We start from the raw sequence: 18,140 nt of genomic DNA on the forward strand, positions 1-18,140 counted from the left end.
GGAGGGCCTTCTCTGTGGCTGCCCTGGCTCTCTGGAACCAATTACCTCCTGAGGTCCGGACCATCCCCACCCTACTGGCCTTCCAAAAAACGGTGAAGACTTGGCTCTTCTGGCAGGCCTGGGGCCGTTGATCTCGCTCTTGTGATCTGGCGAGACCCAGCCACAAATTGGAGTGCATGTGTTTTAGCGTTTTTAAAGTTTTGAATGTTTTAATGTTTTTCTTTTTAACATTTTTTATATGATTGTTCGCATTGTTTTATTCTTTGTTGTAAACCGCCCAGAGTCCCTTGGGAGTTGGGCGGCATAGAAATGCGACAAAATAAATAAATAGATACGGGAGGCCAAAGCAATCTTCAAAGCAACACTTTTTATTCATTTATTTTATTGGCAGAACTTGTGCTCTTTATGGGCTATTAAGAGGAGAAGATTTGGTTGCACTGATCGTTGTATTTGCTTATCAGCAGCTACACCCATCACTCAGGGCAAAACTTGTAAAGAGGCAAGAGGGAGAATCGAGTCAAGCATAATCAGATTTGGCCATTGGTACCCTCGCTTTCCCCCCGTATCTTTTCCCATAGGAAAAAAAGAGAGTTGGATTTGGAAGGCTTCTTTCCTTTATAAGCAGGCTTTTCTTGAGGTGCTGGGCAGGCTGCAAGGAGCCCCAAACCGCACATGAGGAATGGGCACCTAGCTAGAAGCCGAAGCAAAGGATTTGGTGCTGCCCTGAGACTCGGAGAGGAACGCTTCGATTTCCTGAACCGTACGAGGGACGCAAGTCAGCAGTTCCATTCCATTGGCTGTCACCACAATGTCGTCCTCAATCCGTACCTGGGAAAAGACAGACACACCTGATCAGATGTTATGGCAGAACAAAATGATGCGGCTCCGTTTTAACCTGGCTTAGTTAAGCCCAGGCAACCGTTTACTGAGATCAAAATAATTCTGTTTCTAATGTTTCCTCCCCACCTCCTAGCCAGTGGAATCGTGGGCGCTCCGTTTTTTTTTTTTTTTATTGAAAAAGTTTTCAAATACAAGTTTTTCCCCCTTTCCCCCCCTCTTCCCTAACCCCCCCTCACCACCCATCCCCCCTGTGACTTCTTCTTCACAACAATAAGCTAATTCATAATTAATTACATAATATTTTACCATGCCCTTACTCACTCCTCAAAGTACTGACCCTTAGCATAATATTCTTATAACTCCGCTTTTCGCAATAATCTACCCTTTTTCTCCTCCCCCAAACTTATAAAATATTATTATTATTACAACAACATAACCTTTAATCTTTTATATATATTAATATAACATTTCAAAGCAGCCTTCTCCAAATTTAACATTTATTCAGTTCTATCCAATTCTTCCACTCCCCAAAATATATGACTTAAAAATCCTTTTTCTTAAACTAATCAATCACTAAACTAGCCTATTTCAACCCAGTTTCCTGCAAGATTACCATACACTACAATTCTAAATATAATCCACTGCCCACTCTGCTAAAATATACATATGTCTATATATACATTCCATTTTATAAAAAGAGAAAAGACAATAACTTTAAATTTATAATTCATTTAGTATCTTCTTTGATGTCTTTCCACTAGATTGTTAAATCCATCATCCATAATAGGGTAACATAGCATCCTGGTGCAACAGTTTATTCAAAATCTTCAGTCATCTTCTGCCCCCATCAATAATGAATATCCTCATGTATATATAAAAGTAAAAACAACCACCCGAGTGACATTATAATTATATTCCATATAGTTGTAATTGTGGTTTTCATCAGGATTATAAATTCCCATCATCTTAGTGGGTAACAGCCAGATCTTCTGCATGCCCCAGCATGACTCTCTTGCCTTGTAACTCAAAATAATTATAATATATTTATCGGTAAAAGAAATCCAAAATAGATAGTTCAAATCCAACAATGTAAGGCTCTTTCCACATCCCAAAATCACGGCATTGCAGAGATCTGCCACTTTCCTCAAGATAGTATTAAACGATAATTCGCCTCCAATATCTTTTCACATATTCATTTATTTTTTAAAATCCCTGGCTTCACTGTTGCTTGGTTTAGAAACTACTATTTCTACGAGATCTGTTTCTTTTCTTTTTCTTTTGCGGGTTGCATTTCCATCCAGATTTCCTTCCTACAAGTTGTGTATCAGCTGATCGGTTGTCATTCTGCTTTGTAAATTGATCTTGTTGGTTTTGTTTTATTATCTCATATGTCTTTTCCATCACTTGTATATCAACTGGTTGATTTACGCACTTGTCTGTAACTTGATAATTCATCACATTAGAATCAGATGACACTGCTCTCAAATTTATAGACAGTCCAGCTGGGGTATCCAAGGAGTCCGAAGACAGTTTATCTACCACAGCCTCTGTAATTTGATGTTTTCCCTTTATTTCCAGCTCCTTTTGCTTGTCCTGTGTTATGCCTAAAGATGTTAAATTTATTTTTAAAATTTTTTGATAAAATTCTTCCGCTTTTTCAACAGTATTCAGTTGGTATCTTACTCCTTGGTGTCTCAATATTAAACCAACTGGGACGTCCCACCTAAATAGAATATTCCTTTTTTTTAACTCATTCACTAGAAAACCAAATTTCTTCCTCTCCATTAACATCTTGGGCGGGAGTTCCTTAAAAATCCAAATCTTTCTTCCACGAAATTGCAAAGTAGAATTATAAGAATTCTGCACAATATTATTTCTAATTTCTTTGTCTGTAAAATAAATCACCACATCTCTAGGCAATTGCCTTTGTTTTGCCAACCAGGAGTTTATTCTATAAATTCTGTCAATCCTGCAAAACACTTCATCAGGTTGAACCTTTAAAATCCCAGCCAGAATTTCAGAAGATATCTTCCTTAAATCATCTCTGTCATTTTCCTGCAGACCTCTCAGTCTAATTGCATATTCTGTAAAATTGTGTTGGATCATTAAAACTTCTCTTTCAATCCTCTGTTGTACATTTTCTTCATTACCAGTCTTTTGATCAGCCTCCATTTTAAGTTTGTCTTCTGAACTATTATCCTGAGTGTTTGCCAAATCCTTTTTAATTTTTTGGATCTTGTCATCCAAATTCTCCTCAGTTTCTTTCATTTTAGACTCTAATAATTTAGTATTTGCATCCAACTGAATCACAAAGTCTGCTAAGCCATTAGCTGTTTTTAAAATCTTTCGATCCAAAAAGCCAAACTTAGATTTCACCAATTCACCAATTTCTTTGATTTCCAACTTAAATTTTTCAAGTTGCTGATTTACAATCTCATCCCTTCTTACAATCTCCTCAAGAAGAAATTCTATTATATTAAAGTCAGGTTTCTGAGACTGGAGAGTTAAAACTTGTTGATGTAATTTATTAATGGGGGAATCCCCCCCCCCCCACTGCCTGTTTGTCTAGCTTTATAAGTCTCAGTGCCATTTTTCCACGCAGACAAAATTTACTGGAAAAGAGAAAAAAAAAAAACTTTTTTCCAAGATCAATATCAGATCCCCAAGGAAAAAAAAAAGGAAAAAACCAGAAGTGAGAGTGAGGTTTTGCCTTCAGTTACAGCCAAAAGTATTCATTCCGCTACTTTGTAATTGAAAACGGAAGGAGTTTCCCTTTCAGCCTCTCTTCAAGCCGCAGCAGCAATCGCCATTTTAAAAAACTTTTTTCCCTTCACTTCACTTCTTAGGCAAAATAGAATAAAAAGAATACTTGCGCTTCAGGATCAGAGGTCCAGCTCATATCTTCTTTAATTAATTTATTTGACAGATTTACAGGCTTGCTTTTGCCCCCTAGCTCTGCGTGTAGCAGAGATTTCCCAGAGCCCGGAGCATCGGCTGGGGATACGGGGAGTCTCTTCCGCTCCCTCCCAAAAGTAAATTAAAAACTTTTGGGATTAGGCAGAGGACTCTACCCACCCCAGCCGGCTCTATCTCCGTTTCCTAATGGAAACGGAGTTTTTTCGAGCCGCCATTCTGCTGAAAAAGGCGGCTCTTACAGGCAGTGGGTTCGACGATCCCGAAGGAGCGTCCAGCAGGGACAAGCAGCAAACCGGAAGTCCGGCGCTCCGTTTTTAAGAGGAGACTGGACAGTCACTTCTCTGAAATGGTATATGCTGGACCAGAAGACCTTCAAGGTTCTGTTCCTATTCTATTCCCATTCCCATTCCCAATTATTCTATTCTATTCTTCTATATCTCGCTTAGCAACAGAAATTTTGGGTTCAATTGTGGTCGTAAGCCAAGGACTGCCTGCAATGATAGCAGGGATGAAAACGGCCAACCTGCGGACTTCTCTTCATGCACCTGCTACTGCTACTTGGGGGTCCTGCCTCAGATGAGAGGAGCATGTGGCACATGGGCATGAACAGAATTCCTACCCAGCTCAAAGCAAGTAGTGTAAACGTTCTTTTACGAAGCCCTCTTCCATTCTGAGATTGAATCACATGCTTGTTGATCACTATTTTGTTAACCCCCCCAATTAATCTAATTACAGAGGGTAAGAGATACAAGGTATAAATATAACCAACAGAAAGTATGTGCTGAGCATTGAAAATGCTGCCTGCATAACAGATTAACAGAGTTGGAAGGGACCTTGTTCTGTAGGTCATCTAGTCCAACCCCCTACCCAAGCAGGAGACCCTACAACATTTCTGACAGATGGCAATTCAGTCTCTTCTTGAAATCCTCCAATGATGAAGCTCCCATAACTTCTGAAGGCAACTTCTGTTCCACTGGTTGATTGTTCTCACTGTCAGGAAATTTTTCCTTATTTCCAGGTTGAATTTCTCCTTGTTCAGTTTCCGTCCATTGTTCCTTGTTTGGCCTTCGGGTGCTTTGGAAAATAACTTGATCCCCTTCCTCTCTTTGGCATAAAATGTTATCAGCTCCAGTTGGATCAACCGCCTCAAATAAAGACCCAGCATAAGAACCACTTTGGGGCCGCAGCATAACTACGTTCCTCCTTCCCATTATCTCCTTGTTAATCTCTTTTCACCCCTTTGCCTTTTAAAAAGGAGCCATTAGATGGGATGCTTTGTAGCTGATACTGTTACTAAGATCTTTTGAAACCTTTCCTATTCTCATTGGGTGTGAGTGAAAAGGCCACACCGTTCTGCGCCCAGTCTCTGCGCCCAGTGCTAATCTTTCCTGGTTAAATATGCCGACTCCGTCATTATCCCTTATCTTATCAGAAATGTGCTAGTAAGTCTCTAAGCTGCAATAAAAGCAATTTTATCCAAGTGTCAAAGCCAAAGGAACACAAATACTGGTGATTCCCACTGTACACTGCCTGTAATTGTTTCTGACCTCTTAACATTTTGATCTAAAAATAATGCTAGTTTAACATTTGTTCTGCTTGCAAAATAACCCATTTATTCAAACAAAGCCGGTCTCTGAGTCTTATTAAAGTGCTCAGTGAAGCTGACTGTCAAATTATCTTCATTATTTAAGATTAATTTAAGTGTTATTATGGACCAGAATTAAATAAGCTTGGCAGAATGTGTTCAGCAGGCAGCTGACAGCTGTTCAGTCTAAATCTACCAAGTTTTCACTCTTTACTATCCAGGAAATGCAACTGCTCTCCTTTGATTGACAAAAAGAGGCCTTCTACCTGGAAAAACTTTGGAAAGGTTGGCTCAGCCTTCCGTCCTTCCGAGGTGGGCAAAATGAGGACCCAGATTGTTGGGGGCCAGAGGCTGACTCTGTAAACTGCTTAGAGAGGGCTGGAAAGCACTGTGAAGTGGTATATAAGTCTAAGTGCTATTGCTTGCTTGCTTGCTTGCTTGCTTGCTTGCTTGCTTGCTTGCTTGCTTGCTTGCTTGCTTGCTTGCTTGCTTGCTTGCTTGCTTGCTTGCTTGCTTCCTTCCTTCCTTCCTTCCTTCCTTCCTTCCTTCCTTCCTTCCTTCTCTTCCTTGTTAGAATGCAGTATTGCAGGCTAACTCTGCCCACAGCCAGGAGTTCAATCTTAACCAGCTCAAGGTTAACTCAGCCTTCCATCCTTCTGAGGTGGGTAAAATGAGGACCCAGATTGTTGGGGCAAGAGGCTGACTCTGTAAACCACTTAGAGAGGGCTGTAAAAGCAGTATATAAGTCTAAGTGCTATTGAATTGCTATTTAGCTCCCATGTAAACCCTCTTAAGAAAATTAGAATAGAATAGAATAGAATAGAACAGAACAGAACAACAGAACAGAATAGAATAGAATAGAAAAATAGAACAGAGCAGAACAGAATACTGCTGTCTTCCAATCCTTGAAGGGCTGTCACAGGGGAAAAGGATGTTTATTTTCCACAGCACTTGAGGGCAGGAGAAGAAGCCTTCGGTGGGAGAAGGAGACCCAACCTGGAATTAAGGAGGAATTTCTTGACAGTGAGAACAATTAATCAGTTGGACAGTTTGCTTCCTGGAGTTGGAGGTGCTCTATCACTGGAGGTTTATAAAAAAAAGTGTGGACAACCATTTGTCTGGGAGGGTCTGAGGACCCCTACTTTGGTCAGTGGGTTGGACCAGAAGACTTCTAAGATCCCTTTTAACCGATGATTCTATGAAGTTTCTGACTAGAAATCTCTTAGCATTCTTATTTTTCCCTTTACAGAACCAGCTCTAGACAAATCTGGTGGTTACTTTTTTCCTTGTATTCTAAAAGAGATCTATTACGCAGCCATTGCTTGAAGAAAGCCATTGCTTTGAATAGAGGCCCCAGACGCATGGGGGCTTCAGAAGAAGGAGCACCTGCAGAGGCTGCCCCAGGACAGCCCTCTCCTTCAGGGAGTCCCTTGGTTCTTGTTAGGGGGAGAGGAAAGGGACTCAAGGCCAATAGGCTTCTGGTCGATGCAGCAAAATTTGCTGGACCCTCCTAACAAAGAGTCCCAGGTGACACACACTTTTCAGCCCCAGAATCCTGGTTGGCTCAAACGCACTGATAAGGAAACAGCCGAGAGCAGAGATAACCTTTCCAACCTGGGGAGAGAATTCAGCAGCAGAAGGTAAAGTCCCACCTGGCTTGATAAGACTGTATACTCTGCACACACACACACAGCTCTTGAGCCCTGGAGGTGAAGCCAAGACGGGATGACTCAGAGAACTGGCGCTGAGGGATCCCGTCCTGGTGCAAAGTCTCCAACCAAAGAACCCGAATTCTACACTTTGACACAGTGAAACTCTGGTGGAGATTTCTGACAAGATGAACATCCAGTGATCATCGCAGCAGATGACGCCTGTGTTACAAAACATGTCCTTCCCAGACATTCTGTTCCCAGACAGCCCTGAGACAGGAGCAGGGCTTCTACTCCTTCTGGAGAGTGTTTGGGAGCCAACTCCAGGGTTATTCCACAGACTTGCCAGAGGCGGCTGCAAGAGCTCCATGAGGGGAGAGGTAGCGAGGGAAACCCCAGTTTGCTATCCTGCCCTCGGCTGGTCCCTTCCATCTGGGTCTGGATGTTTTCCTTGCTGCTGCTCTGATGCCTTCCTTCTTTTGCTTTGCTCCTTTTCTCCTCCAACAGGCGACTGAAGCGCCTGGAGTTGCACAAACGATTCAAAGATGCTTCTGTTACTTTCAGAACAAGAACTGGAGAGTTCTAAGCTCAGAGTTTCCAAAGCTTCATCCACCTTCTCCAGCTGCTGCAAACTACTTCTGTATTGTACCGATGTTGCTTAGGTGATTGGTCGATGAAAAGAAAATGTTCCCTAAAGGCAGAGCATTTAAAATCACTCTCTAGAACTGCAAACGGGCCAAGCTTTGTACTCTCACAAGTTCCAAATTTAAACTCCGATTGGGCACAAACCGTTTGGATATTTTTAGGCCATTCCTTGTCTCATTCCATCTAAACCTGCCCACTCCACATGATTGTGATACATTTTCATGGCATTCTGCATGCAAATAGAATGAATGAGCTGGAAGGGACTTTGGAGGTCTTCTAGTCCAGCCCTCTGCTCAAGCAGGAGAACCTATACCATCTCAGATAAGTGACTGTCCAGTCTCTTCTTCAAAACCTCCCATCATAAAGTGCCCACAATTTCTGGAGGCCAGTTGTTCCACTGGTTAATTGTCCTCAGTATTACGAAGTTTCTCCTTAATTCCAGGTTGCTTCCCTCTTTGAAAAGACATTTTTCTCTCTCTTTTTCTCCAGGCTTTTGATCATCTGAGTTGCTCTTCTCTGCACTTTTTCCAAAGTCTCCACATCTTTTTTTATAGTATGGTGACCAAAATTGGTTGTAGGATTCCAGGCGTGGTCTTACTAGGCTTTTATAAAGTGGCATTAATACTGTACGTGATCTTGATTCTATGCCTCTATTTACACAACCCAGGATTATATTGGATTTTTTGGCGGCTGCTGCACACGGCTGGCTCATATTCAAGTGCTCATCCACTAGGACTCCAAGGTCCATCTCACAGTTACTGGTTTTGAGCCAGGTCTCACCTAATCTGTACTTACAGCTTTGATTTTTTATTTTTTTTATTTTGATGCACTGTGTTTTGAAATAGTTTCTCATCAATGCCACATTTTTCCAGTCCACCTTTGCGCCCTAACAAAGTTACTCACCCCACCAAAATTTCGGAAACGTGCCAGGACTTCATTGTTGATGAAACAGGCCTGCGCCGGATTAGCCAAGGCCTGGTCCAAGACATGGTCAATGAAATAGATGCCAGGCTCCACAGTCAGCACCATGCCTTCGAGAAGGGTACGGGCAGTTCTCAAACTCCGGAGACCCGGCAAGTCGATGCGATCGACTCCCTGGGAAAGGAAAGGACACATAAATTCCGTGAGAAGCTTGTGGCATCTTTCAGCCTTACAGCCATAGAGGCCACGTTGACGCCAGATGGAGAATAACAGGGAAGGGCACCACAAAGGCCAGGGCAGCTGGAAAGACTCATGGGTTGGGCCAGCATGTTCCATAGTGCTCTGACTTCATGGAGGTAGTTATAAGTTATAAGCTGTGTGCTCAAAAGTTCCTGGGAGGAATGCCGATCTGTGTGTCCCCCCCCGCCCCCCCGAAATATGCCAGAGGTTATCAAGCCTGAATGGTTTCAGGGTCGAATCTGGTCTCTGAAAGTCCCTTTGTGGGTTCCTGCAGCTCCCGCACAAGGCGGTTACGTTAGGAGACTAAACCTAGGTGTGCCCAGGGGTTGCTCAAGTTCAGAACTGACCTCTGGGTAGCCGCCTACGTCGTGAACGTCAATTCCAAGGAAGTGTCCCAGTCCGTGAGGCATAAATACGGCACCCAGATGGACCTTCACCATGTCCTCAACATTGCCGCGGAGAATGCCAATTTTCGTAAGTTCTTCCAGATGGACTCGGTCTGCCAGACGGTGCATTTCGGGCCAGGCCACCCCTTAGGGAGAGAAAAAAAAAGTCCTATTATTTTGTTGTTCTTATAAATAGACATTTTCTTGTCCTGCATGTCCATTTTCTGAGTCCCCCAGAGAGAATTCTCCACCCCACAATGGAGGGTCCGTCTGGAGAAAGCAGGCAGGGCCCCACGTTGAATGCCTTGTCTTGGGGGGGGGGAGCGGCTGTTGAGTCCTTCTACACCACAGAGACTTGCCTTTCAAACTAAAGTTACTGAAAAGAGATGGAGGTTGGCAAATACACTCCTCTGGGCTAGTTAAAGCCCTAACACAGTTGTGTCTGTCCCATGGGCTACAGCTGGTAATTCAGCCCCACAAGATCATAAACCTTTCACGTTATGTGATTTATGCACAACTATATTATACATTTTATGCGCGGCCCAAGACCATTCCTCTTCACCCAGTGAAGCCCAGACAAGCTAAAAGACTGGACACCCGTGCCCTGGCATATGCATTCGTACAACATGCCAAAGTTTCTTGCAGCTTAGCATGTTTTTTGATCTAGCCCCTTTATGGCTTATGGTTCAGAACGTTCTGTAAATACCGAAAATGAGTCAGTTTTGGATTTAGTTGTGTTGGGCAAGCCTAATCTGAAAGAAACATGCAACTTCTGCCCAACTGGAAAGAAGAAATGGGGGGAAATTTCAGCTCCCTGTTGATGTATGGCACAGGCGGAAGCCACAGGTGGGCCAAGGGCCTTGTGGGTGAGTCAGAGGGGGGAAATGTCATAAGAAAAAAAAAAATATTCTTCTGAGTCTCTTTCATCTTCATTTTAGAATCTGACCGGATGAGTTCAAGTAGGGACAGGGTGCCAATGCTGGCAGGCTATGCTGCCACTACTTCCCAGAAGATGCCCTTGCCGAACCTGGCACATATTTATCTCCCTTCAGATGTTTTGTGGATGTGCACTCCGCAAAATGATGTCCACATGGCGGCCTTACAAAGCTCTTGGCCTGGAGAATTCCCTTGAATCTCCCAACCAGGGTCCTCCAGAGTAGCTTTCTTGAGTCTGCCTGAGGTGAGTTTGGCCAAAAGCAGCTTTGCCCATCTTTGTCTATTGCCTTTTACGCTGTCCTGATTGATCTGAGATCAGAAGCCTGGATAGCTCAACAGACCGAAGCACTGTAATTTAACACCAGCTGTCTGCAATTAACGTAAGATCGAATCTCGCCAGGCTCAAGATTGACTCAGCCTTCCATCCTTTCTAAGGTAGGTAAATTGAGGACCCAGTTTGTGGGGGCAATAAGCTGACTGTATAAAAATATACAAAAGGATGAAGGCTATTGCTTAACGCATTGTAAGCTGCCCTGAGTCTCTGGAGAAGGGCGGCATATAAATCAAATTAAAAAAAAAACACCTTCAAATTGCTAAATACCAAAGACCTGTCTAGATAAAAGCTAAGTGCCTGGACAATGCTCCTCTTGGTGAGGACAACTGAAACCAGATGATTGCAAAGTGCTTTGTAGGCTTTGTGGAAAAAAGGTGAAATAATATTTGGAATAAAAAAAAGAGTTGGATTAAAGCTCCCACTGCTCCTTGCTTGCCACAGATGTCCCGGGCTCACCATTGAGATGCTCATTTGGTTGATGTTCTGGCTGTTAGGAGAACATCTGAAGGGGAAGGCCAGGCAACCACAGGATCACTGGAGGGCTGATGAGTACAGCAAAGACTCTGTCTGCTTCCAAACCTGGTTTCCAGGTGTCAGATCCCTAGTTTGAGATTTGGAAGTGGTAGGCGGGCAAAAGAGTCACCACCCCTTTAATTGATTTAATAATTTAATAAGCCCTCATCCCAGCCTTGAGAGAAAAAAGAAACGCTTTGCGGTGCTTTGCTCACTGGCAGAATCTGGCACTGAACTAATTAAGTAATTTAGTATTTAAATTATTGATAGCGCAGTGGTTAGAATGCAGTATTGCAGGCTGAGTGTGCCCACTGCCAGGAGTTTGATCCTGACCGGCTCAAGGTTGACTCAGCCTTCCATCCTTCCGAGGTCGGTAAAGCAGGGGTGAAATGCTCCCGGTTCGGACCAGATTGCCTGATCCGGTAGCGATGGCAGCGTGTGGTTCAGAGAACCGGTAGCAAAAATCCCTGCCCCCCCCACCCGATGCCCAGCTGAGTTGTGCGACCATCAGAGCCTTTTTTTTAATTTTTAAAAGCATTTTTTCTACAACCTCTTCGGCTGAAAAAAAAAGCCTTTGACGATCCCAGCTGAGTTGCCTGATCGTCAGAGGCTTTTAAAAGCATTTTTTACACCCTCTTTGGCAGAAGAGGTTGTAGAAAAAATGTTTTTAAAAGAAAAAAAGCCTCTGCCCATCAGGCAACTCAGCTGGGATCGTCAGAGGCTTTTAAAAGCATTTTTTTAAACACCCTCTTCGGCCAAAGAGGTTGTAGAAAAAATGGTTTTAAAAGTTAAAAAAAAAAGTTGGCCACGCCCACTCAGTCACATTAACACCCCCCCACCAAGCCACGCCCACAGAACTGGTAGTAACAAATTTTACATTTCACCACTGCGGTAAAGTGAGGGCCCAGACTGTTGTGGGCACTAGGCTGACTCTGTAAACCACTGAGAGAGGGCTGTAAAAGCAGTGTGAAGCGGTATATAAGTCGAAGTGCTACTGCTATTTAGCTCCCGTGTAAACCCTCTTTAGAAAAAACCCACAAAACCAGAGCTCGTGACTTGCTCAAATCTTTGCATCAATTTAGGACAGTATTTCAGGTTGACATTTTATCCGTCGAAGCTTTCTTTGAGTAAAGCAAATTCTGAAGGACTCTGAATACCGTATCAGCTTCCCATAACCTCTTAGTTTTGGGGAAGGATTCCGGTTGAGGGGGAATGTGTGGGACCGCCAGGGGAATGCTGATACTCCTTGGAATCTCCCAATATTAATGGTCTCAACACATTCACCAAGTCAGGAAACCAGCCTCAGTGAGGTCAAGACGATGCTATTAAAATCGCTGCTTTTCCGTTTCTAGGTGCTAAGGAAGAAGAGAAGCAGCAGAAAAAGATTTTAAGAAAATGCTTCCAGCCCAAAAGCATTTACAGAATACAGAACAAGAGAGTTGGGAGGGAGCTTGGAGCTCTTCTGCTTGGGCATTTCTCCCTTTGCTTTGCATTGGGAACCTTGGAAAACTCTTCAGAAGCAAATCTACAACCAGACAACCAAACCAATGGTGGAAAACTGATGGTGTGATGGACGATTCTTTGACATTGTTCCTGTGAGCCAATCTGTCCCCATGTTGGGGATTTATGTTAGAAGGTCCACCTTTATTGCTTTCTTCTACCCACAGCTGCAGTAGTGTCAAAATGGGAGGTGAGACACCATCGAAGGTGAGTCCCTGCTCACGAGTTCCAGGAGGGAGACGCCAGGAGGCTCCAGGGATCACATCTCAGTATCCTCCAATACCAAATTAAGATCAATGGGAGAAGTAGGGCCACCATTTTGGCTGAGTTTGCAAAGCAGAAACATGATTTCCACTTCTAGCCAGCAACTCCCATTCATTATTAGACAGAATCCCAAGAATTAAGACATCCTAAGAAGGCATTGCCCAGGAATGCCAATAAACGATTATTTCAGACATCTGGGTGACCTGAAGCACACTGCTCTTTCCTCTTGGACACACGGAGGCTTCACTTGCACTCCCAGGGGCTTTGCCACACAGCGGAATAACTTCACTTCTTCTTTTGCAGAGGATGAATTGCTGAATTCATGTCTGGTTGCTGAACCAAGAGAAGGAGCCAAGAAGTTAGCTGTTCCTTGTTTAGGTTTGGCAGAATCACCAACTGTCAGCAATTTTTCACGCACAGAGCTCCTGCACATTTTCAATTTGCTTTATGTCCCCTCAGTGAAGAAGGCAGCTTCTGGGGAGGGGTGGGAGCCCCACCCCACTTAAACAAGGAGTGTACTGGAAGGTGAGGCAGTGAAGCGTTCTCCCATCGCTGAGCATCGATAGGAACCACGCCCTGCCAGGTCTCTGGGAGAAAGGCCTTGAGCATCTATTCAACAGGAGCCTCTCACCCAACCAAGAACAACTCAAAGTGGCTTGCAAATCAGATAAACCCAGATGGTGCCAATAGCTCAGGTGCCAAGGCCTGCTTGAGGAGAGCGCCTGGTGCTGAAGAGACACCAGGTATGCACTGGGCTAGTCTAAGGAAAAGAAGGACTAGGGGTGACATGATTCCAGTATTTGAGGGGCTGCCACAAAGAAGAGGGGATCAAATTATTCTCCAAAGCACCTGAAGGCAAGACAAGAAACAATGGATGGAAACTAATCAAGGAGAGAAGCAACCTGGAATTAAGGAGAAACTTCCTAACAGTGAGGACAATTAACAAGTGGAACAGCTTTGCCTCCAGAAATCATGGGCATTCCATCACTGGAGGTTTTTAAGAAGAGATTGGGCAGTTATTTATCTGAAATAGTAGAGGTTTTCCTGCTTGAGCAGGGGGCTGGACTAGAAGACCTCCAAGGTTCCTTCCAGCTCTATTCTATTTTAATTCTAATCTTGTGGGGTCACTGCCGGAGCCAGAACCAGCTACACGTGTGCAGCTGCAACGTGGCAAGTTCTGACGTGGCTCTGGGAGCTCCTGGTGGAGCATATGGCCTTGGTGAGGCCTGGGGGATCTGGGCACCCTTGTGGAAAGGAAAAGCTTTGCACAAAGAGAGCTCCACGTGCTACAGTGAGGTGGAAGTCGCTCTGCAGGAGTCAAACCAACCTTGGCATCCAAGGCGAGGATAGCGTTTTTAGACTGGAACTAGAGGAGTGAAGGGCTAACGTTTTTATTTATGTACTACATTAATGTGCTAAGGAGATGAGGGAGTCCTCAGTGGGCCAAGAACTGTGGTTGTTATTATGGCCTATCAAGTCAACTCTGGCTCCTGGTGACAGCACGAACAAGTCTCTATGAATTTTGGGGCAACATTTTCAGAAGTGGCTTTCTAGCAATAGCAATAGCCCTTAGACTTATATACCGCTTCACAGTGTTTTTTACAGCCCTCTCTAAGCAGTTTACAGAGTCAGCCTCTTGCCCCCAACAAACTGGGTCTTCATTTTACCCACCTCGGAAGGAGGGAAGGCTGAGTCAACCTTGAGCCTGGTGAGATTTGAACTACCAAATTGCAGGCAGCTGGTAGGCAGCAGAAGTTGGCTGCCGTACTGCACTCTAACCACTGCACCACCGTGGCTCTTCTAGTTCTAGAATTGGCCCCACACCACCCAGTTGGCTTCATGCCCAAGGCAGAACTAGAAGTCACGGTCTCCTAGCATCTAATTCTGCACCATCATTACTAGTAGAGCGATTCTGGTTGGGGGCAGAGGAGGGAGGTGTTTCCTGTATTGTTCACGATTCATTTTCCGCCATTCACATCACCAGATTACATCAATACGCTTGACCTGTTTCCTAAACAACATTTCCATGCAAAATTGCTAAACTTTCTCTACCAATAGCCGAGGCGAGATCTCACGTATTCGCTAAAAGAGCTGTAAGCCCACCTTTTGGGTAACTCTAGGTGTCGAAGATCAAAATCACAAAGCATAATAAAACACACGAAGATCAGCAATAATAATAAAAACAATAAGGAAGTCTCATTAAATAATGCCGTATACATAATGGCACCCATAAACGCCTTATCTCTCTGGGAGACCAAGGTGAATAGATAAACTTTTAGGGCAAGAGCAGGCAATCCAAAGCGTTGGGGTCACATGGGACTTTTCTACTGTCCTCTAGGCCAGGGGTCTCCAACTTTGGCAACTTTAAGCTTGGGGGACTTCAACTCCCAGAATTCCCCAGCCAGCAAGGCTGGCTGGGGAATTCTGGGAGTTGAAGTCTGCCAGGCTTAAAGTTGCCAAGGTCGAAGACCCCTGCTCTAGGCCCTCCCCACCCCCTCCAAACCACAATTGCTGAAAACTGCAAGGTTCTCACCTGTTTGAGCTGGACATAAAAACAATGGAGCTGTAACCCATAAAGAGAATCGCCTCAAGATTCTTCCGAAACCCAGGAAAAATCCTGGCCCTGCCTAGGCATGGACATCATCCAGCCGCAATGCATGGGAATCGTAGTCCAAACCAAGGGGGCCCTTGCATGATGGGCTTTAGCAGCTGGAGCAAAGCTGCTACTGCAGGAGGAAACTGCTAAGAGCTGCTCAGGGTTAGTTCTAAGGATGAGTTTGTTTTCCGGATGGAGGTAGGAAACCGTATTTCAATGAATAAAAAACTTAGAGAGAAATATCCTTTCTTAACAGCCAAGTAAGAAAATTGCACCCACACAGCTTTCTAGCGGCTGGTGTGGACAGGACACCATGGGATTAATTAGCAGAACACACATGCACACACACACATACATACCACACAAACTTTGCAAATAACAAGTCAATTTTGTTTTCACGTACAGCTTGCAGAATTAGGAGGAATTTGCACGGATGCCAGACCTTTTATCTTTCTGAAGGTTCTTTTCAACATTTTTGGAGAGTGAGAATCCTAGCTTTGACTTCTTGCTGTAATTATACCACTGATGTAGCCCAAAAGATCATATGACGGCCATGGCCAGGGGAGCTTTTTATCAGGTTCGCCTGATATGCCAGTTGCGTCCCTTTCTGGACCAGGATGCCCTGCGCACAGTCACTCATGCCCTCGTCCCGTCCCGTCTGGACTATTGCAACACTCTCTACATGGGGCTCCCCTTGAAGAGCACTCGGAGGCTCCAACTGATCCAGAATGCGGCTGCGCGGGTGGTTATGGGGGCGACCTCTCCTGCGCGAGCTGCACTGGCTCCCGGTGGTCTTCCGGGTGCGATTCAAGGTGCTGATCACCACCTTTAAAGCACTCCATGGCTTAGGACAGGGGTATATATGAGATCGCCTTCTGCTGCCGACAGCCTCCCACCAGCCAATACGCTCCCACAGAGAGGGGCTCCTCAGGGTACCGTCGGCCAAACAATGTCGACTGACGACACCCAGGGGGAGGGCCTTCTCTGTGGGGGCACCAGCCCTCTGGAACGAGCTGCCCCTAGATGTGCGTATGATCCCCGACCTGCGTACCTTTCGCCGCGCCCTAAAGACCCTCTTGTTTCAGCAAGCCGGGCTGGTCTAACATGAATATGAATTTTAATGGGTGTATGTAAATTTTTTAATTTGTGGGCCAAATTTTTGTATATTTGATTTTAATGGTTTTTAAATTTTGTACATTTTATGTGTTTTAATATGGCTGTATACCGCCCTGAGTCCTTCAGGAGAAGGGCGGTATAGAAGTTTAATAAAAGTAAAGTAAAGTAAAGTAAAAAGAAGATTTTTAAGAACTGTTTCTGGATTAACTGCTCTAAGCCCAGCCTAGAATTAATAACAAGAGAACCTCAACTCTGTGCCAGGCTCTCCGGGCAACTGATTTCCCTGCCTTAGCAAGCTCCCCTCCTGAAGGAAGATCCCAGATCAGCCACAATGGCCAGACCAGGTCACAATTCAGAACAGGGGGACTGTCAGCCGTGTGAAATCGAAGTGGAAGAAACTTCTGCTGTAGAAATCAGCTTGCCAGAGTTTGAAAAGCTAATTGAACGATTGGATCTCGTATACTGGACGTGAAAGCAACAGGTGGATCTCTGACTGAGATGGCACTGGAAATGGCCAGAACTACCAGCTTTCTCTCGAGGAGACTCAGCTGTGTAACACTGTCAAACTGGAAAGCCCTCCTTCCATCATTAATCACATCACCCGGCTTAGCAGAAAATCCCAGTTAGGTATAATAAAGACTAATAAATACTTCCCTACCGACTCCAGGAGTGATCAAAGACAATGGAAGTGTTTGTTTCTCCAAAGGAAGAGAGGAAAGGCTACAGGGGAAAAAAATAAAGATGGAGAAAGACAGTTATGAAAGCAAGTAGAGATTCAGCACAAGCATTTCAAGCATTTGGCACGTTCTTCATTAAAGGGAACGCCAGAAGACCAACGCCTCCTGAACCTCTCCTTCTTTCTGTTATTACAATGTACAATTTCTTTTTAAAGGGAGAAGTTTTCAGGATCCTACAATCAATCAATCCTAGTCAGTCAGTCAGTCAGTCAATCAATCAATCAATCAAGGAGGCAAGCAAGCAATCAGAATAGAGCTGGAAGGGACCTTGGAGGTCTTCTAGTCCAACCCCCTGCTCAAGCACCATTTCAGACAAGTCTCTTCATGAAAACCTTATGATTCACCAGCCACAACTTCTGGAGGCCAGCTGTTCCACTAGTTAATTGTCCTCACTGTTAGGAAGTTTCTCCTTAATTGCAGGTTGCTTCTCTCCTTGGTTAGTTTCCATCCATTGTTTCTTGTCCTGCCTTCTGGTGCTTTGGAAAATAAGTTGACCCTTCCCTCTTCTTTGGGGCAGCCCCTCAAATATTGGAATGCTGCTATTTTGTCCCCCCCAGTCCTTCTTTTCTCTAGACGGGCCATCCCCAGTTCTTGCAACTGTTCTCCGTATGTTTTTACAATTATAATATGGCCTCCTTTCTGTAACCGTCAATGTGTCGGACAACAAAAGCCACCGTGAACTATTTGGGGTGGAAAGGATGGCAACGGTGGTCCCAGAATTGCAGGAAGTACCAAGGTGCACGAATTCGCCATACGGAGATCCCACAAAACGGAACTTTTCTTGGTTTATGGCAGATGCTTTTATCGGTGAGAGGAAACGCAGCATTATTTTCCTTAGTTGCTCCATATATTTCAGTCTTCTGGGTGATTGGTGAACTTCCTGAAGGATGTTGCTGCCTCCTATTTCTGTCCCCACATTTCTGCACCCTAATTCTGATCCATCCCCCCCCACACACACACCA

At 44.4% G+C, this 18,140-nt stretch overlaps 1 protein-coding gene across 1 annotated transcript in view; it reads right to left on the bottom strand.

Moving 5' to 3' along the window:
- Positions 1–347: 347 nt before the first annotated feature.
- Positions 348–18,140, bottom strand: part of PEPD (peptidase D) — a 168,585-nt gene continuing 150,792 nt past the window's right edge. The window contains exons 13-15 of the mRNA XM_034425555.2: positions 9,144–9,328; positions 8,539–8,730; positions 348–828 (exon numbers count right to left, since the gene is read on the bottom strand). Of these exons, the coding sequence (XP_034281446.2) occupies positions 688–828; positions 8,539–8,730; positions 9,144–9,328 (518 nt within the window). The 3' untranslated portion in view covers positions 348–687. The remainder of the gene's footprint in view (positions 829–8,538; positions 8,731–9,143; positions 9,329–18,140) is intronic.

The sequence above is a fragment of the Pantherophis guttatus genome, chromosome 11 (assembly GCF_059756535.1).
Source record: "Pantherophis guttatus breed Tessera chromosome 11, ASM5975653v1, whole genome shotgun sequence".
NCBI classification, from domain to species: Eukaryota; Metazoa; Chordata; class Lepidosauria; order Squamata; family Colubridae; genus Pantherophis; species Pantherophis guttatus.